This window comes from Artemia franciscana, chromosome 14, assembly GCF_032884065.1.
Source record: "Artemia franciscana chromosome 14, ASM3288406v1, whole genome shotgun sequence".
NCBI classification, from domain to species: Eukaryota; Metazoa; Arthropoda; class Branchiopoda; order Anostraca; family Artemiidae; genus Artemia; species Artemia franciscana.
Window position 1 is genome coordinate 39,822,216 of NC_088876.1, and position 21,658 is coordinate 39,843,873.

The window sequence follows — 21,658 nt, forward strand, 5'->3', positions numbered from 1 at the left end:
AGGACAAAGGTCAAACATACTATTTTTAAAAAATCGAGAAAAAAAAAATAAAGAAATAAGTAATAAAGGGGGGAGCAGGGAAGAAACAAAATTGAAAAGGCTCAAGTATCAAATAAACTACTAAACTGCACGGCTCAATCATACAGATTAAAAATTAGACGAGAAAAAGGGGCAACAGGACGGAAAAAAGGAAGAAACTAAATTTCGAAAGCTAAATAACCAGACTAAACCTTAAAAACTAGAATAGAAAAAGGGGCAATAGGATGGAAAAAAGGAGGATATTAAATTTAGAAAGCTAATCAAATAAACAGCATGTGCACAGAACGACTATCGATTTTCAAAACTAAACCGAATAAAAAAGGAAGGAGAACAAATGGGAAGAATAAAAGAAAGATAAGGGAGGATAGGATAAAAGATACCAGGACTGGAAATATTAAAGGAAGTTTATATGCACAGGTAAACCATATTGATCTTCAACAGAAAAAAAAGAATATAAAGAAATTAAGATAGAAATAGATTAGTTAGAGACGGTGGTACAGAAAGAATAAAACACTGGACTTTACGGTCCTTAAGGGAGGTACTGGTCACCGTTTCATGGCCCTTCAGGCAGGAAGTGCAATGGAGGTTTTGGGGGTCATTATTCCTATACTTCCCACACACCCTTCCTGTTTACCGAGCCCAGATTTCTTCAGGTGCCAATTTAGAGCTGAGTCAACTCTGGCTGGGCTTACAGACTCACGCCAGCGACCTTCATTCCAAACCAGATAACCAGCGTCACCAGGACTCGAACCCCTGTCCTCTCGGACAAACGATTTCGAATCGAGCGAGCAAGTCACTCGTGTTAATGTGACATGTTAATAAGCAGAGAAAGATTAAAATTTGAAACTGATAGCTTACGGTACGTTAGAGACTAATGTCGCTAATTGCTTGAAAACTTTAGCACATTTTTCCACTTGCAATAATTGTTGTCTGCAATTTTGTACATCTTCAGTTTCTGGAAATTTCTTAGCCTTTATCTCGTCAACAAGCGAAGTAAACTCCAACAGACCTAAAAAAAAAAAAAAAAAAAAAAAAAAAAAAAAAAAAAAAAAAAAAAAAAAAGACAAGATATCACACTCCTGCAAACTAAGAGGCAACAAATTTTCTCCAAAAAACGGAAGACATAGAAATAAAGGACTTAACTCTGAAAACATAAACGCCTAATTTAGGGTATTAGGGTGGGGAGGGGGCGAAGGAAGGATATTTCGATTAAATATCATAGTAGCAACTCTCTTCTCTATTTAATTAGTTTTTAGTAAACAGTTTGAAATTAATTAAACTATTTTAAAATAATTAATAAGCGAAACTTTCTGGAATTACCAATTCCATATTACAATCAAATTACAAATACCAGTTCCTAAACATCTTTGAAAGTAGTTTACTCAACTACTTTCTTAGTCTGGAAAGCATCTCCCTACGTTCCCTAGGCCCTTACAAAGGGATTTACAATTGAATAACTAACGTTTTATTCTTCTTGTCAGGGGACAATTTTTCTTTCCACTGATCAGTCAATATTTGCAAAGAAAACGATTTTTATCTACATGGAGCTTCGAACAACGAATCAAATGGACTGTCTATATCTCGTCGATCTCGTTATGGAACGTTATATATCATTTAATCAATACAAGTTTCACTGCGTCTAGTTGACAACCTTAAACTTTGTTTCTCGTCAGCTGCTCCTGAGAGCCTAGAATATTATTTTCAAATGGAAATACGGAATTACTATTTTTAAATGGCAAAATTTTCAAAGATTCGCACCTCAAACATCTATTATATAAATTCCAGCGATATTCAGCAAATTAAATTTAATTTAATTCAGCGATATTCAGCACAATATTAAATTCGGTGATATTAACATACTGTCTACACTATGTTCTTCACTCTAAAGCGGCCGAGTTATCTAAGCATAAAACCAATTTTTGCGAATAAAATTCTATACTTTACTGGGAAAGAATAAAATTTTTGCGAATATAATTCTATGAAAGAAAATTCGCCGAGTTTTTGCTCCTACTGACGCATCTTAGACATTATCTTTCGCAAAACCAAACGTGTAATTGCCAATTGATTTACTCGTAAAGTTGCCAAAAGGAACACCCAAAAAGATATTTGGCAGGATTTATGAATATAGAGACTCAATTAGGACTAGAGTAGAAGTCTTTGACGTCAAACGCCCAAAGCCCTAATTTTCCCTTTAAAAGATATGGCTGTGTCAAGGACATGCTTTTAGTAAACCATCCTACCGCAAATGCGGTTTCGCTTATGCTTTCTTTTCAGATCAGCCCTTCAAAATATATTTTTTTTCAAATAAGCAGTTCAAAATAGAAGAAACAAATATAAATAGAAAAAACAAAAATAGAAGAAATAGAAGAAACAAAATAGAAAGCAGTTTCGCTTATGCTTTCTTTTCAGGTCAGCCCTTCAAAATAGATTTTTTTTTCAAATCAGCGGTTCAAAATAGAAGAAACAAAAATAGAAGAAATAAAATAGAAAGCGGTTTCGCTTATGCTTTCTTTTCAGATCAGCCCTTTAAAATGGTTTTTTTTTTTTTTAAATCAGCAGTTCAAAATAGAAGAAATAATTGAAAATCAGAGCCGTATCTAGTTGGAGGGTTCATGATTTGAATCCACCCAATGTCTGACTCGTAAAAACGCAACAAAAATGCATATGAAAAATTTTTGGTCCAATACATAGTTCTTCTATGTATTGTATTCATAAAATGTTGCAATCATTCAAAAAATGTTGAAATGTTCAGTTAACAATGTTGAGTCTCCTCAAGTCTCGAGGCGTGTTTTCCCGAGTCTTCACCGAGGAAGGATGGCGACCAGTGAGTCAATTTTTTAGTTGCAGAAGGTATATAAAATAATCAAATCTGTAAAAAAAAAAAATGATAAAAACGTACGAAAAATACTGTTTGAAATACTCGAATATTTTACTTTAAATTGACCTAAAAATAGCCGTTTGTATAACGAATAGAACAAACTAAGGAAGTTAGAACTTCCTACCCTACACATTGCATTGATTCAGGACAACAGGCATATTACTGTTGAACTGATGGCTGAATATGTGGATGCAAGGGTTTGAATTTTCCTTTGCAATATTCAGAATAAGCTGCAGTACAAGAAAAGTTCCACCAGACAGGTTCCCAGATGACTTACAAACAAGAGGGATTCTGAGACGAATTAGCCTTAGCACTTCCACAAAAGAAACAAATCCGAAAAACAAAAACAATAAAAAGGAACCTGGTTTCAAATAAGTCAAGAACAAAATTCAGTCAACGAGATGTGCTCTGAGGATAGCCCACAAAAACAGACCAATCAGCCAATTTTAGACCAATCAACAGACCAATTTTAGACCAATCAACAGACCAATTTTAGACCAATCAACAGACCAATCAGCCAATCAGACCAATCAACAGACCAATTTTAGACCAATCAACAGACCAATCAGCCAATCAGACCAATCAACAGACCAATTTTAGACCAATCAACAGACCAATCAGCCAATCAGACCAATCAACAGACCAATTTTAGACCAATCAACAGACCAATCAGCCAATCAGACCAATCAACAGACCAATTTGACCAATCAACAGTCTGATTTGTAAAAAAGCAACCAAAAATGCATGTAAATAGATACTTAATATATTGCTGTTTTCTTTTGTATCCCCGCCCCAAAAAATCCTGAATACGCACTTGAAACCAGGTTTCAACAACCCCCAATGTTAATTATAATTATGAGGTAATTAGTCAATCCTCTTGCCATGTTTTTATTTTTAGTAATGAACAATTGATAATAGAACAGAATAAAACTGTTAATACCTTCTAAAGAAATTTTTGGGAAAGCTCCCATCATATATTATTTTTTGATATTAATTTAATTATGAATTTCAATCACTCTTACGGTAAATTCAGTCTTCGGCAATTGTGCAATATAAGCATAAAGTGTTATTATGTTGATTATTATAACAATTATCATTCTTCTTACAAAATTGCGTGCTGATTTTTTTGTTTTTTTCTTTTTTAGTTTTTTTCTTTTTTTTTTTAGTTGTTTTTTTTTGGTCTTTTTAGTTTTTATTAGTTTTTTTCCTTTTTTTTTCTTTTTAGTGTTTTTTTAGTTTTTTATCTTTTTTTTATCTTTTTTTATTTTTTTTTATTTTTTTCTATTTTTTTCCTTATTTTTTAATAGAAGATAGTGTAACAGACGGATAGACGGAGAGACTCTACATATATATATGTATATATATATATATATATATATATATATATATATATATATATATATATATATATATATATATATATATATATATACGAAGGGCATATCTTACACTTTTCCCAAACTCGTTCACAAGCTAGTAGAAACCGCAAATGAAAAATCAAAATAGAGCAAGTAACTATTGCTTTCACTACCACCAGATTGTTTGAGGGTTCCCTTAATTATTCAGTGTTTCCTCAAATTTTTTTATAAGACAATCCAGTTCTCCAAAATCTCGCCAAAAACTAACATGATTTACATTTTGTGGTAATTACGTTAATACGTTGTACGTTTTGATTTTCGCTAATTACGTTAAAATTAATTCATCCTTTTACGAAAGATTTTGATATAAATTCCGGAGAATCGAATTTTCTTATAGAGTTTTGGGGAAATTCTCCAATTTTCTTTTGGGGAAACATAGGAAGCCTCTGCGAAGAATTTGTTTGTGGTTTAATCCAGTTAAGAGTTTTTTTTTGTATTTAGTATTTTTTTTTCAATTTCAGCAGAAATCATGGTAAAAATTGAGGAAAATAGAATATTGTATAAAACTTAAAATTTTTCAGATTATCACCACTGTTTTCTAAATATGAAACGTCGGTGGAAATATCTGGGGCATGTACTTCGTATGGATGAATCCCGGATCCCAAAAGCGACGTTCCAGAGACGACCCGAAGGAAGAAGAAGAGGCAGGCCGCGCAATACACCCAGGCGTACTTATCAGACGGATCTGCGAAACATAAATGCTTCCCTTCAACCGACGTGGAAGATGTTCTTGCTGCGACGCAAGAGGGATGACTAGCGGTTGTAGATGTCCTGGGCTCCTCTGGAGGCACAGGAGGATCTAAGGTCTAACATAAGGTTTCTAAATATACCTTAAAACAGAAACGAAAAAAAAAACTAACTAAATTTTGGTATTTTCTTCTGACACAAATCCAGGTATTTTTGAGTCCAGACTGCAAAAGATTTGGCACGTTTTTCCACTTTTTCCATCATCTCCGGAAATTCATCTAACTTGTACCGGTATCTGTAAAAGAATTCAAAAAGTGAAAATGGAAGAAAAAAATCTGATAAAATATGCACCAAATAGATAAAAAAAAGGTGAAGAATACTGCATTGGACTTTACAGTCCCTACCGGCGGTGCTGATCTCCGTTTCTAGGCCCTTCAGCCAGGAAGTGCAATGGGGGGTTGGAGGCCACCAAATAGACACGTATATTAAAATTACACAAACGAGCATGAATAAAAAAAACAGAACGCCGAACCACTTTAAGATAACAATATAATTATATCATATTATATGGAATACAACCCAAATAAAATGTGTAAATTAAATAAAATTAAAAAAACTTAACTAATAAAACAAACTGGTACTCATAATTTACACTAACATGGACAAAACTCGGCGAGGACTCTATGGCTAATAGAAACACAATTTCTCTGTCGCTGTTAAACAGGCACGTACGGAAGGATTTTTCTCGGGAAGGAGGGAATAATAAAAAATATTTTATATGATAATTCAAGAACTCAGAAATGCAACCCCCGTCCCTTTCAACATGCGCACGTACCGGTTCCACAAGTCAAAACCTACTGTTTTCTTTACTCTTCGTTTAACAACAGTAATAAATGTCAAGGAAACAATTTAAAACTAACAGGGTCGCGACTCTAGGAAAATAAAAGAATTTGTAAAATTACGTAAACTACGGTAAACTTAACGTTTTAAACTTGAGTTTTGAATTACGAATAACAGCACAGGTGCATCTAATAAATTAGTTTGATTTCAAAAATAATAGTTTGGTACAACAACTGTTACATTGCACACAGGTCAAACCCTTCAATAGGGAGGGGGAGCGGGCAGAGGTTCTCTATATAATAGAAATTAACTATCAAAAACCTGCTTTCGATAATAAGTCAATCCATTGCCTGCTGAGAGGGGGGAGGGACTAAGAAAAGAGTAGTATTTTAGGGACATTTCTACTTGAAATTAAGTTTTATCGGACTAAGCACAGGGAGAATACCCTCAAAGTATTTTCAGACTAAGCACAGGGGGAATTTAACCCCCCCCCCCAAGTTCAGGCGTGATGACAGTAGACATAGAAAAATATGGCTTGAATATATGAAAAAACTTATGTTTCTCTTTCTAATAAATTCCAAGGATCATTAAATGTCAATGTTTATCCTTGAGGTTGTTTCTGTCTATGATCCGTGTTTTTTTTTGTTTTTTTTTTTTTTTTTTTTTTTTTTTTTTTTTGTAATTCACGTCAGTGGTTTTTGTCGCTAATTCTATAGTCCATTGTAGGAAAAGAAGCTTACTTGAGTCTATGATTATTAGAAGGACATTGGCAGAGTGATTTGAAATGCTTGAGGCAGGTAAGTTTGCAGGGGTCACACGAACAAGCCACAGCTGAGAGGTAGCAGGTAGTTTTGCAGACATCACACTGGCGTTCGTCATCAGGGAGCAGCTCAAATTGGACAAATTCACAATCCTTGACTCCCTACAAGAAAGCCAAATGAACTCGTTAAATTAAATAGCAGTCAAGCTATACTGCATCTAAATATGGATTGTTATTTATGACTTCACACTTTAATATGAAAGCCTGTCATAGAGCAGATACATTGTAGTAAATATAGCAGCTGCACTAACAAAAAGCAGTTACACATTTATATATGGACTTTTATTTATGACTTCACACTTTAATGTGAAATCCTGTCGTAGAGCAGACACATTGTAATAAATAGCAGCTGCACTAACAAAAAGCAGCCGCATATTTAAAAATGGATTGTTATTTATGACTTCACACTTTAATGCGAAATCCTGTCGTAGAGCAGATACACTGTAGTAATTATAGCAGATACACTAACAAAAAGCAGCTGCACATTTAAATATAGATTGTTATTTATGACTTTACACTTTAATGCTAAATCCTGTCGTAGAGCAGATATATTGTAGTAATTATAGCAGCTGCACTAACAAGAAGCAGCTGCACATCTAAATAAGGATTGTTATTTATGACTTTAATGCGAAATCATGTGGTAAGGCAGATACATTGTAGTAAATATAGCAGCTGCACTAACAAAAAGCAGCTGCACATCTAAATATGGATTGTTATTTATGACTTTAATGCGAAATCATGTCGTAAAGCAGATACATTGTAGTAAATACAGCAGCTCTACTAATAAAAGCTCGCAACAAATACTGAACAGCACTGGAAATCATATGAGAATAAAATTAAAGTACAGGGAAAGTAAAAAAAAAATTAATATTTCGAATACACAAAGCCTTAGTTCGCATGGGGGGAAATTGAAAAATAATTGCCAAAAAATTGAACTTTAGGCTTGCCCCAATTCAGGAAAAATCCTTTAGTCTAATCTAGGGTTTTAGCTTGATTTTATACAAATCAAAATACATGAAGTACCTCTAAAATTTACCCAAGTCATTGAAATGATAGCAATTGTACTAACAGAAGATGTACAAAAAAAATGATTCTCTTCCACCATTTAATATATAAACAAGAACGAGAAAGAGAATTTTTTTTTTTTTTTTTTTTTTTAACGAAAGCTCGTACTTTCGAAGGCAGTAAAGTGGATTTGTAATATTTAAGGCCTAAATATGTAAAGCTCCTTTACTTCCGTTATTTCAGCTTATTTAGACTGGGAGGAGGAGGGGGGTAGTGATTTGTGATCAAATAAGCGTTTTATACAAAATCAAGGGAATTGAAATAGGTTGGAAATTTAACCAAGTCATTGTTTAGAGTATGCAATAAATTCATGCCGGTTGAACAAAACATGTCATAACTTCTTTACTCTTCAATCAATCAACATTTTCAAACACTCATTGAGTTTTATTATAATTTTATAATTATATCATATTATATAGATACAACCAATATCAATTTTATGACTAGCATTATTATCATTTCACTACTATCACTACTATCATTAGGCACATACGTCAGTATAAGTTATTTAGTTAAAATGTAAGCACCATTATTTTTTACTTGATAAAATATGGTAAATTTTACGTGTGGGTAATTTTAAATATGGTAAATTTTACGCGTCTTTGCAGGGAGTTGACTTCAATATGAAGAAAAATGCTTCCGAAAGCCATCATATTTTAGTAAAAGTATAAAGTGATTATGCTTTGTCACATGCAGCTGTACCGACATAAGGGTGAGTGAGGAGGATGTTTTCCAGGGGTGTAATTTGCTATGGGACAGAGGGCTCTAACTTTACCCCCCCCCCACATCCATTCAAAAAAAACTGAATGGATGTGTTGAGAGTCGTTTGCACGGTTCAAAAGTAGCAATTCTAACATGCCAGAGCACTAAAAAAGTTTGAAGATGACGAATTGGAGTTTCTGCTTAATGAAGACGCATCATAAATACAAGAAGAACTTGAACAAACACTTGAAGTCACTTATAAAATGATTTCCCGTCGTTTAAAAGCAATGATTGTCAAAGATTGTCCTTTTTGGCCAACCATCTATGGCTAAACGGAAAGCAGGTCGTCCGCGGTTAGGGTGTGAGGATGTCGTAAAGAAATATTTGAAGGAAATAGGAAGTTCTTGGGTGGGTGTAGAGAGGGAGGCTTTGAACAGATCAGAATGGAGTGGGAGTGTGCGTAGTTGTGTTGGCCTTAGGTAGCTTGGTGCTGTGATTATCCTTTTTAGCCAACCATCTATGGCTAAAGGGAAGGCAGGACGTCCGCGTTTAGGGTGGGAGGATGTCGTAAAGAAATATTTAAAGGAAATAGGAAGTTCTTGGGTGGGTGTAGAGGGAAGCTTTGAACAGATCAGGATGGAGTGGGAGTGTGCGTAGTTGTGTTGGCCACAGGTAGCTTGGTGCTGCGATTATCCTTTTTGGCCAACCATCTATGGCTAAAGGGAAAGCAGGTCGTCCGCGGTTAGGGTGGGAGGATGCCGTAAAAAATGTTTAAGGAAAATATGAAGTTCTTGGGTGGGTGTAGAGAGGGAAGCTTTGAACAGATCAGGATGGAGTGGGAGTGTGCGTAGTTGTATTGGCCACAGGTAGCTTGGTGCTGCGATTATCCTTTTTGGCCAATCATCTATGGCTAAAGGGAAAGCAGGTCGTCCGCGGTTAGGGTGGGATGATGTCGTAAAGAAATATTTAAGGAAAATAGGAAGTTCTTGGGTGGGTGTACAGAGGGAGGCTTTGAACAGATCACGATGGAGTGGGAGTGTGCGTAGTTGTGTTGGCCTCAGGTAGCTTGGTGCTACCCACCCTTTTCTCTCTTTTCTTTACACCATTGAGAAAATAATATGAATTTTCGCTTTAGCAATTTCGAAAATCTGAATTATTATTATTCATTAACATTCCTAACAGAACAGGTGAATATTTAGAATAACAAATAAAAAATGTACCTACGCTTTCAACTGACAACGCGGAACGGCTTAAAAATTAACTGAACGGCTCAGAGATCCATATAAAAGATACATGCAAAAAATTGTATTTAAACAGAAAATGTAAGAATGTATGCGAAGAATAGCGAAAAGATTCGTTAAAAGCCTAAGAAAACACAACCAGGGAAAAACCATTTGGAGTTCAGAGATTTCGAGGAGGGGGAATGTCATAAGCAGGGTTGGCACCACGGTCACTTTCTAATGTGCTACAATTGCCCAAATTTGCGCGCTACACAGCGATTTTTGACTATACAGTCAAAAATTGACTGTAGCAGTGCTAAAATTGAACTTAGTTACTACAGGTGGGAACCCTGATCACAAGGCCCTTGCCTCCTCAAGAAACATACCCATCATACATACCCATATACCCAATACATACCCATTCTTCGAGAGATTTCCTCAGATCAGTTTCTGTCTCAATCATTCGTTTAATATCCTTAAAACAGCAGTTGCAAAAAAATAAGTCATGTCTGCTATATACACACAGAACCAAAACCTAATGAAACATTTGTGAGAACGAAAAATACATACATACATACCCATATACCCAATACATACCCATTCTTCGAGAGATTTCCTCAGATCAGTTTCTGTCTCAATCATTCGTTTAATATCCTTAAAACAGCAGTTGCAAAAAAATAAGTCATGTCTGCTATATACACACAGAACCAAAACCTAATGAAACATTTGTGAGAACGAAAAATACATACATACATACCCATACAATACATACCCATTCTTCGAGAGATTTCCTCAGATCAGTTTCTGTCTCAATCATTCGTTTAATATCCTTAAGACATGCTGAGGCCACTGACAAATCCAAATCATTAGCCTTTGCTGACATGTTGCATACTAGCTCATCATGGGAGAATACGCAATACCTTCGGACTGAGGAGTAATGCTCAATGGAATTTCGACCCCATTCAAGCTGCAGAACAAACAATCATTTACTAGGATGCCATAGTAACAGAAGTTAGTTATGAAATTGTTTAAAATACGAAAAAACAGGTTGCAAAAAAGGTTTTTTGAGGGGGGGAGGAGAAAGGGCTTACTCAGGATGTGTTGGGGGGGGGGGGGGGGGTTAAAAAGTTAAAAACGTTTTTATGAGTCAGACAAAATTTTCAGAGGGGGAAGAGGTTCAAGCCCTGAACCCCCCATACCCCCAGGATACGGCCTTGTGGAGGAGTCATGTAAATTTCTTCGGACTGAGGAGTAGTGAGAAATGAAATTTCGGCCTTATTCAAGCAACTGAACAGGCATAAATCATTTGCTGCAATGCTATAAGTATAATTTTTTCCTCAGTATCGTTAAATTTTAGCTTAAATAGATACAAGCCCTCTAGCATAAAAGACCTTATTCTGGGAAGGGGACATTTAATATTGATTAATAGAAGGGCAGGTAAGGTATACGAAACAACTTTTTGAAACTACGACTAAAAATACCAGATGGAATTTTCTTTCTTTTTTTTTTTTTTTTTTTTTTTTTGACTGTAAATTTCTACAGCCAGGTTAGAGCCTTTAGCCTAGTGTTTAAACTTGTAAGAGAAAATAATTCAATTCCAAAGAAAATTTATAGAAAAAAAGTTTAATAGAAAATTCGTTGAAAAGTTGTTTATTTGTCTGACAAAAATAGCGCAGGAAACCAAGTGATCTTTTTTTTTTATAATGGTTCATGGCAGTTGTCAGAAGACAGCTTGTCAGTTTTCATAATTTTGACATAATTTGTCAGCATGAAATAACTTGTCAGTACGATAGTTGTCCTAATTTTCTCTTGGTCCTAAGTTGTCCAGAAAGTCACCAGCAATTTTTTTTGATAAATCATAAAATTTCACGCTTTACAGAAAAGGGTTCATGCCCAGATGAAATAGGAAGCACCGTGAAGACAAGAGAAAAGAATACGGAGAACAAAAAGAGTCAAAGCATCTACACAAGTTCACTAAATTTCCAATAAATTATCAGCTAAATCAACCTGATTAAAATATATATATATATATATATATATATATATATATATATATATATATATATATATATATATATATATATATATATATAAACTATATGATATCTTTGACCGTGTGTTGATTTGTGCTACTGCTCGCTGTTCCAACTTTCTTTGCTGGACTTTTATTCTTGGAAGGAAGCAATGACGCAAATTACAGTAGAAATTGAAATGAGCATGGGGAGATAGGGCAATGAAAGGGTAGGAAGGGAAAGAAAAAGATTCGTAAACTTAAGACAAATAGTGCGAAAGCTTCGCATAGGAAAATGTTATGCTTAAAAGGAAAACATACTTACCCATTCTGGCAAGCAGAAATTCACAGCTTCAGCAAAATTATATCCTTGATTAAATCCAGAATGGTAAGACCTTGGAAATGTTATCACGAATTCTCCAGCCTGCTGATCAGTTCGGAAAATTGGCACACCTAAAAAGAACAAACAATTATGTCAAGGGGAATAAATATCATATGAAGCTAGACATCAGAAACCAATCAATCCATTCTTATTTGGAATTCTATTTCCCTACATTCTTCATTGTCTCTTCCGTAGCGATCTGTTTTGTTCTTTATTTTTTTCGGTTCTCTTCACATTTCTATCTTTGATGTTTTTTTGTTTTTTCTTTCGGATACACAAATTTTACTTGACCCAGCAAGCTAGGTCGATAACACTTCTCCTTTATGTGCGTTTGCGGGCAACTGCTTTTAGATTTGTAATGTCACAGAACTAAATTTCTAAAAAACAGAATATTTATAAGAAAAACAAATTCTAAAACAAGAGCTAAAAGGTCATATGGCACTTGTGACGAGGTCGGAAGAGCAAAGAGCTCATATGGCATGAGCTTTAGCAAAATTCTAAGAATCAATAGATTGCTTTGAAAGGAAAATCAGAGGCTTAATGCCGGTCGGGATTTAAAATAAGAGCTCTGAGTCACGAGGTCCTTCTAAATATCAAAATTCATTAAGACCCGATCACCCACTCGTAAGTTATAAATAACTCAATTTTTCTAACTTTTCCTCTCCCTTCAGCCCCCCCCCCCCACAGATGGTCGAATTGGGAAAAACGACTTTATCAAGTCAATTTGTGCAGTTCCCTGACACGCCAACCAATTATCATCGTCCTAGCACGTCCAGAAGCACCAAACTCGCTAAAGCACTGATGTCAGTCACCTATCTTGGACTTGTGCTTATTCTTTCCACCAAGTTTCATCCTGATCTCTCCACTTTAAGCGTATTCCAAGATTCCCCCCCCCCTAATGACACTGGATCCGATCGGTATTTAAAATAAGAGATCTGAGTTTCGAGGTCCTCCTAAATATGAAATTTCATTGAGATACGATTACTCTTTCGTAAGTTAAAAATACCTCGTTTTTTAGAATTAAAAAAGAGAGCAGATCCGTTCCGGTTATGTCAATCCCGTATCTAGGACTTGTGATTATTTTTCCCACCAAGTTTCATCCCGATCCCTCCACTCTAAGCGTTTTCCAAGATTTTAGGTTCCACCCCCCCCCACCTTCCCCTTCATCGGATCCGGTCGGGATTTAAAATTAGGCTCTGACACATGATATCCTTCCAAACATCAAATTTCATTAAGATGCGATCACTCCTTCGTAAGTTAAAAATACCTCATTTTTCTAATTTTTCAGAACTAACCCTCCCCTTCCCAACTCCCCCAAAGAGAGCGGATCCGTTCCGGTTATGTCAATCGCGCATCTGGGATTTTTGATTATTTTTCCCACCAAGTTTCATCCCGACTAATCCACTCTAAGCGTTTTCCAAGATTTTAGGTTCCCCTTCAATTCCCCCCAATGTCACCGGATCTAGTCGGGATTTGAAACAAGAGCTCTGAGACACGATATCCTTCCAAACTTCAAATTTTAATTAAGATCCGATCACTCCTTCGTAAGTTGAAAATACCTCATTTTTTCTAATTTTTCAGAATTAAAGCTCCCCCCAGCTCCCCAAAACAGAGCAGATCCGTTCCGGTTATGTCAATCATGTATCTAGGACTTCTGCTCATTTTTCCCACCAAGTTTTATCCCGATTCTCCACTCTAAGCGTTTTCCAAGATTTTAGGTTCCCCCCTCAATTCCCCCCAATGTCACCGGATCTGGTCGGGATTTAAAATAAGAGCTCTTAGACAAGATATCCTTCCAAACAACAAATTTCATTAATGACGAATCCACCTTTATTTCTTGGAATGAGAATAGCCCATAACGATGCATAGTCCATCTAGCGGTAACAATTTTACTTGTTCAAGCAGGTTTACATTATTTTCAACAGAAAAATTTAAAGCAATTTAAAAAATCTGGCATGGTGAGTAAATAGATCTGAAGCTAATGAACAATACGATAAAAATACCTTGTCTATTTGGTTGAAATAGTAGCTTCAGCAAAGTCGCAAAATTCTATGTTTTTAAAAAAACATTTTCTTTAAAAATAAAAACTGAAGCAAATTAAAAAAAAATCAATGCGGTGAATTTATAAAGCTTAATTTCAGCTATCGAATAATACCAAAATCTTCATCTTTCGTTGAAACATGAAGACGGTACACGATCTATTTAAAAACAATCAAAAACATGCATGGTAAGCATAAATCTTAATATAGGAATATGCTTAAGTATTACTTTGTAAAATACTTCTGGGCATTATTTGAATCAGTATAATAGACGTACTTATGGTCCTTCTTCTCTCAGTTCAACCCTATTTAATCCTCAACTTCACACTTCTCAGAATAACCCCTGAAAATTTTCGATCATGGCCTTCTTTTTATTCTTTGTCTTTTTCCTCTTCGCTCTACCGTATTTAAAGCTTCTTCTTAAAGAACTCAGGATAACCTACACACCATTTTAGGTAACTCCTAATTTCTTATGGTAATTCTCATGGTTGTCTTTTCATTCCTAGCCTCTTTCCTCCTCGTTCTATCCTAATTAAAGCCTCTCCTTAAAACACTCCTCAGGATAATCCCAATACGATTTTGGGTGATTCCTAAATTCTTATGGTAATTCTCATGGTGTTTCTTTTTCATTCTTAGCCTCTTTCTTCCTTGTTCTACCCTATTTAAGCGTTTATTCTAGTTTTTTCTCTATTCAGCCTTATTTAAAGACTCGCACTTCTTCTTAGAGCACTCCACAAAATAACCCCTGGAGTCTTTTTCAAACTCTTCTTGAGTTATCCCCTAACAATGCCGGGTGATTTCTATATTTTCGCGGTAATTCTCATGGTTGTTTTGTTCTTCTAAGTCTAGGCTATATCACAAAATCATTCTTTTTGATCCTTATCCACCAATTAGTGCATCTACATTTGTAAGATTAAATCCTTAATTATTTTGAGCGAACATCTAAGCTATTCAAGCCACTTCTTCAAACTTATGAGTAGTGGATTTTAAGGCCTTTGTTTTATCCTGAAATTGATAAGCATCGACTTAAGTTTTAAATTTGAAGGTAACTTTTCGTGGATGAGCTTTATCTTCTTTTTTCAACTTTTTTTTTTCCATTTAATACCTCTAGTAACTTAAGTAGAACTAGTCACAAACAGGAAGAATAGTGAATTCACGGTTGATTTGCGGGTTCGATCCAGACCATACACACGAGAATGGGGATACCCTTAGCGCTCACAATTTCTCTTCCTTGGAATCTTGAGATTTTTTTGGGATCTTCTGGAATTCCTTAAATCTCCTTGGAATCTTTTGGAATTTCCAAATGAGATACTAAGGCATAGAAAGGAGCTTCTTGCGCATGACTCCTCTCTCTTGGAGTCTTCAGATTCTTTTTTTTTAGGAATCTTCTGAAATTCCTGTAATTTCCTTAGAATCTTTCGGAATCTCCAAACCTGACATTTAAGCATGGGGAGTTTCTTTGTGCTCGCGACTCCTCTTTCTTGGTATCTTGAGACTTTCTTGGAATCTCCTGGAATTCCTATGTCATATCACATTTGTACCATACAAAAAAAAAAAAAAAAAAAAAAAAAAAAAAAAAAAAAAAAAATCGCAGAAAGAAATATATTTTCTTTCTTCACCAAAGAAATATTAAGAATCTTTCAAGGTTGCCAAAGATTTTCCTTGTCGGCCAACCGTCTAGGGCCAAACAAAAAGCAGGTCGTTCCCACACTGGGTTGGGGGTGCTTCCAAGAAAAATCTAAGGAAAATGGGAACTTCCTCCTCTGTGAATCTTGAACGTCTCCTCCGATCAAGCTCAAACCAATTTCTCGAACATCCTGGAAAGCCCACTTTCCTAGCCAATCCCCAATATTCACTTCTATCATGCTTTGGAATTCACTTCCCAAAACTTTAACAAATCTCGAGAGCTTCTCATTCCTTAAAATAAAATTCTTAAAACATTTTGAAATTTTTCGCCTGTACTAATTTCCAAATTTATTTTAATTGTTTTGGGTCTCTATGATTTATTCACTCTGTTTGTCTACTTTCGTTTTTAATAATATCCTTAAACGTTTATACCCTTTAAAGTTTTTACAATTTTCTTAAAATAATTTTGTTATTAATTTTTATTAATTATATTAATTTTTCATTAATTTAATAATTAAAACTAAAAAATTTTACAAAACAAATTGTGTAGTCCTCTTGTTTTTTTCTGTTTTGACAATCTACCCCCCCCCCCCTCATTTCCTCTATGCTGATGACTCTAGGAATTTTTTACCCTACACATCAAATTAGGGATTGGTGTATGTCAATTCATTAATTTATTACAAGACAGTCACCTTCTAAATTTTTTTTATGTTAAAGTATAAAAGGTGTGAGCAATGTACAATTATTAATTTTTTTTTAAATTGAATTGTATTAAATTTAATGCAGTTTTACGAGTTTCTCATCCCTTAAAATATAAACCTTACAACATATTGAACTTTCCCTCCCATATTAATTTTCACATTTATTTTGATTTAGTGTCTTTATGAATTATTAGTTGTGTTTGTTCACTTTCGTGTTATACGTTACCATCTATACATCCATCTTTTTTTATACATACTTGCTTTATCTGCTTGTTTTTTGTTTTTTTCAACTTTTTTTTCTCTTCTTTGTTTCGTTTTACGGCTTACACAAGCTATGCTTTTGAGTCGAAGCTAAGTAACTTGTTTTTTTTAAATTAATATATTGATTGAAATTGAATTTTAAATTAATAAATTGATTGAAATTGATTAATTTAACTTGAAAAATGAAAAGCTTGACTCACCTTTGTCAATCAAATTGTTAGGGTTAACTTGAGTCACAAGTTGGTGCAACAAGTCCGGCTGATTTGTAAACAGTTCTGGTGCCAATTTCTTCACGGATTCTTCAAAAAGCTCAGCTTCCCCACCAGGAACACCGTACCATGTTTTTGGCTCACCCCTAAAAAAAATAATATTGAGTGAACACAAATCAAATTCTATTGGAAAGGATAGAGCAAAACAAGGGGTAACGGCAGTTACCCCTTGTTTTGGCAGGGGTAACGGCAGGACTACGAAATAACACTGTTGTTGCTATGGAATGGAGTGAGGTTAGTAGTTGATTGAGTTGTAAAAAAAAAGTTCAAAGAATTATTAACAACCTCTTTAACAACCTCTTTTAGTCTTAGATAGAAAACTACGAAATAACACTGTTGTTGCTATGGAATGGAGTGAGGTTAGTAGTTGATTGAGTTATAAAAAAAAAGTTCAAAGAATTATTAACAACCTCTTTAACAACCTCTTTTAGTCTTAGATAGAAAACTACGAAATAACACTGTTGTTGCTATGGAATGGAGTGAGGTTAGTAGTTGATTGAGTTGTAAAAAAAAAGTTCAAAGAACATTGGAACTTTATGGAAGGGGTAGAAAAGGGGTTGAGCACGGCTGTGTAAGGTGCCTCAGGTGGCCTGGTGGTGCAGTTAGTAGTAATAGTAAGTCATAATCTTAGAAAGCCAAAATTCGACAGGAAGGGTGACAGTAATTAAAACATAGTCTAGTTAATTTGACGCAGAAACATCGTAGGGACATGACCAAAAAAAGAAAACAAAATGAAAATAAAATTATAAGATCCAATTTAAATTTTTGAACAAAACAATTAAAGCAATAAGAAACACAATTCAAAAACACTAATACAAACAAACAATGATTGGGCCGAAAAATCAAATATTAGTCATTTAAATGCTGTATAATCCCTCCCCCCCCCTCTTTATGTTGAACTTGATTTGATTTTTAAAGCCTCTTTCATATGAAGCCCATGCCTTTCTTTTGCAGACAGACCTAAGATACTTTAATATATAATTCTAAGATTCTATATCTAGGATATCATCGGAAACCAGACTAAAATCGCCCTGGCGCATGAGTATATATATATATATATATATAAATATATATATATATAAGCAGAACGTAAACACGTATTTAAGCAGAACGCAGAACGTACTTCATATTCATTTCAGCTTTAAGTGTTTCAATACTGAATATTAATCAATCAACCAAAAGAAATATATGAGCGTAAACAATTCCATACTAAAGATTCATTAATCACCTGAAACAAAACAAAAAAAAGTTAAAAAAAAGTAAAAAAAAAATAACAAGATTAAAATCTCAATATTAAAGATAATCAGTTGACTGGTAAGAAAAAAAAATACACAAAAACAGAAAAAAAGAGACTTAAAAAATAAGGATTTCTAGCCTTGTTATTTCAAAATGGAGCATTAAATACTGACTGAATATAAGAAAAAAGAAAAAAAGAAAAAGTAGGAAAGCCGTAAAATGAAAAAGTATCTTTACTGTTGTCAACATAAAAAATGGATAACTTGGCAAATGGCTTCAAAGAAATAAGAGCACAAATAATAACGTTAATATTCAGAATAGAAAGCTTCAAAAACAACACGAAGAAACAGTGTTATGCAAACAATAGGAGGAGAAGGACAAGAGCAGACCTAGGGTCTAAAAAGTGTAAGAACAGGGTAAGACTGTATTCTTGGTTGCTGAAGTAGAAGAGTAAATGAGACAGAAGATACTAATGATATGCTATTGGTTGACTAGTACGACTCAAAATGACATCATTTAATGGACTTAATGAATACGCTCCACTGATATGCAAAAAGAAATATCAAGAAACATACCAACATAATTGATATGCTCCATAGATGTTCCATTGATGTGACAACGAAACATCGAGAAACCACTGATGTACCAACGAAGCGTCAAAAAACATAACGACATAGTTGATATGCTCCACAGACATTCCACTACAGTGCCAACGAAGCACAGAGAAAACAAACCAACATAGTTGACATGCTCCACAGATGTTCCATTGATATGCCAACGAAGCGTCGAAAAACATACCCATATTAATTGATATGCTCCACAGGCATTCCATTGATGTACCAGCGAAGCGTCAAGAAACATACCAATATAGTTGTCATGCTCCACAAATATTCCATTAATGTGCCAACAAAACGTCGAGAAATATAACTACATGAGTGATATGGTCCTCAGGTATTCCATTGATGTAACCAACAGATTGTCAAGAAAGATACCAATGTAGTTGATATGCTCCACAGATGATCCATTATGTGCCAAGAAAACGTCGAGAAATATAACTACATAATTGACATGTTCCACAGGTGTTCCACAGATGTACCAACGAAACTCCAAGAAAGATAAGAGCATAGTTGATATGCTCCACAGATGCTCCATTATGTGCCAACGAAACGTCGAAAAACATACCCATATTAATTGATATGCTCCATAGGCATTCCATTGATGTACCAGCGAAGCGTCAAGAAACATACCAATATAGTTGATATGCTCCACAAATATTCCATTAATGTGCCCACGAAACGTCGAGAAATATAACTACATGATTGATATGCTCCACAGGTATCCCATTGATGTAACCAACGGATTGTCAAGAAAGATACCAACGTAGTTGATATGCTCCACAAATGCTCCATTATGTGCCAACAAAACGTCGAGAAATATAAGTACATAATTGACATGCTCCACAGGTGTTCCACAGATGTACCAACGAAACTCCAAGAAAGATAACAACATAGTTGATATGCTCCACAGATGCTCCATTATGTGCCAACGAAACGTCGAAAAACATACCCATATTAATTGATATGCTCCATAGGCATTCCATTGATGTACCAGCGAAGCGTCAAGAAACATACCAATATAGTTAATATGCTCCACAAATATTCCATTAATGTGCCAACGAAACGTCGAGAAATATAACTACATGATTGATATGCTCCACAGGTATTCCATTGATGTAACCAACGGATTGTCAAGAAATATACCAACGTAGTTAATATGCTCCACAGATGCTCCATTATTTGCCAACAAAACGTCGAGAAATATAAGTACATAATTGATATGCTCCACAGGTGTTCCACAAATTTACCAACGAAACGCCAAGAAAGATACCAACATAGTTGATAAGCTCTACAGATGCTCCATTATGTGCCAACAAAACGTCGAGAAATATAACTACATAATTGACATCCTCCACAGGTGTTCCATAGATGTACCAACGAAACGCCAAGAAAGATACCAACATAGTTGATAAGCTCTACAGATGCTCCATTATGTGCCAACAAAACGTCGAGAAATATAACTACATAATTGACATGCTCCACAGGTGTTCCATAGATGTACCAACGAAACGCCAAGAAAGATACCAACATAGTTGATATGCTCCACAGATGCTCAATTATGTGCCAACAAAACGTCGAGAAATATAACTACATAATTGATATGCTCTACAGGTGTTCCACAAATGTACCAACGAAACGCCAAGAAAGATACCAACATAGTTGATAAGCTCTACAGATGCTCCATTATGTGCCAACAAAACGTCGAGAAATATAACTACATAATTGACATGCTCCACAGGTGTTCCATAAATGTACCAACGAAACGCCAAGAAAGATACCAACATAGTTGATAAGCTCTACAGATGCTCCATTATGTGCCAACAAAACGTCGAGAAATATAACTACATAATTGACATGCTCCACAGGTGTTCCATAGATGTACCAACGAAACGCCAAGAAAGATACCAACATAGTTGATAAGCTCTACAGATGCTCAATTATGTGCCAACAAAACGTCGAGAAATATAACTACATAATTGATATGCTCCACAGGTGTTCCACAAATTTACCAACGAAACGCCAAGAAAGATACCAACATAGTTGATAAGCTCTACAGATGCTCCATTATGTGCCAACAAAACGTCGAGAAATATAACTACATAATTGACATGCTCCACAGGTGTTCCATAGATGTACCAACGAAACGCCAAGAAAGATACCAACATAGTTGATAAGCTCTACAGATGCTCCATTATGTGCCAACAAAACGTCGAGAAATATAACTACATAATTGATATGCTCTACAGGTGTTCCACAAATGTACCAACGAAACGCCAAGAAAGATACCAACATAGTTGATAAGCTCTACAGATGCTCCATTATGTGCCAACAAAACGTCGAGAAATATAACTACATAATTGACATCCTCCACAGGTGTTCCATAGATGTACCAACGAAACGCCAAGAAAGATACCAACATAGTTGATAAGCTCTACAGATGCTCCATTATGTGCCAACAAAACGTCGAGAAATATAACTACATAATTGACATCCTCCACGGGTGTTCCATAGATGTACCAACGAAACGCCAAGATACCAACATAGTTGATAAGCTCTACAGATGCTCCATTATGTGCCAACAAAACGTCGAGAAATATAACTACATAATTGACATGCTCCACAGGTGTTCCACAAATGTACCAACGAAACGCCAAGAAAGATACCAACATAGTTGATATGCTCCACAGATGCTCCATTATGTGCCAACGAAACGTCGAGAAATATAACTACACAATTAATATGCTCCATAGATATTCCACTGGTGTGTCAACGAAAACATCGAGAAACATACAACCATGCAACCATTGGACTTACATAGCAACATATCTCATGATACAAATATATCCA

General features: G+C 35.1%; 2 protein-coding genes across 3 annotated transcripts in view; both read right to left on the reverse strand.

The window, feature by feature from the left end:
- The window catches only part of LOC136035701 (lysine-specific demethylase 5D-like), a 122,858-nt gene that overhangs the window by 59,526 nt on the left and 41,674 nt on the right, over positions 1–21,658 (reverse strand). For both annotated transcript variants that reach the window (XM_065717646.1, XM_065717647.1), the window contains 3 exons: positions 16,890–17,044; positions 12,006–12,133; positions 10,442–10,636 (listed from right to left, as the gene is read on the reverse strand). In XM_065717646.1, the coding sequence (XP_065573718.1) occupies positions 10,442–10,636; positions 12,006–12,133; positions 16,890–17,044 (478 nt within the window). The remainder of the gene's footprint in view (positions 1–10,441; positions 10,637–12,005; positions 12,134–16,889; positions 17,045–21,658) is intronic.
- On the reverse strand, positions 878–10,147 carry LOC136035702 (lysine-specific demethylase 5B-like). Its single transcript, XM_065717648.1, has 4 exons — positions 10,088–10,147; positions 6,603–6,784; positions 5,196–5,317; positions 878–1,048 (listed from the first exon to the last, which is right to left on the reverse strand). The coding sequence occupies exons 1-4, from the start codon at positions 10,130–10,132 to the stop codon at positions 894–896; spliced, it is 504 nt and encodes a 167-aa protein (XP_065573720.1). The 5' UTR covers positions 10,133–10,147; the 3' UTR covers positions 878–893.

Excerpts from the sequence above, each read along its gene's own strand:
- LOC136035702 (XM_065717648.1), bottom strand. The coding sequence starts at position 10,132 with ATGATTGAGACAGAAACTGATCTGAGGAAATCTCTCGAAGAATGG. Across the intron at positions 6,785-10,087 it reads GGAAATCTCTCGAAGAATGG|GGAGTCAAGGATTGTGAATT; the intron begins GTATGTATTGGG and ends GCTTTCTTGTAG. Across the intron at positions 1,049-5,195 it reads GAAGAAAATACCAAAATTTA|GTCTGTTGGAGTTTACTTCG; the intron begins GTTAGTTTTTTT and ends TTTTTTTTTTAG.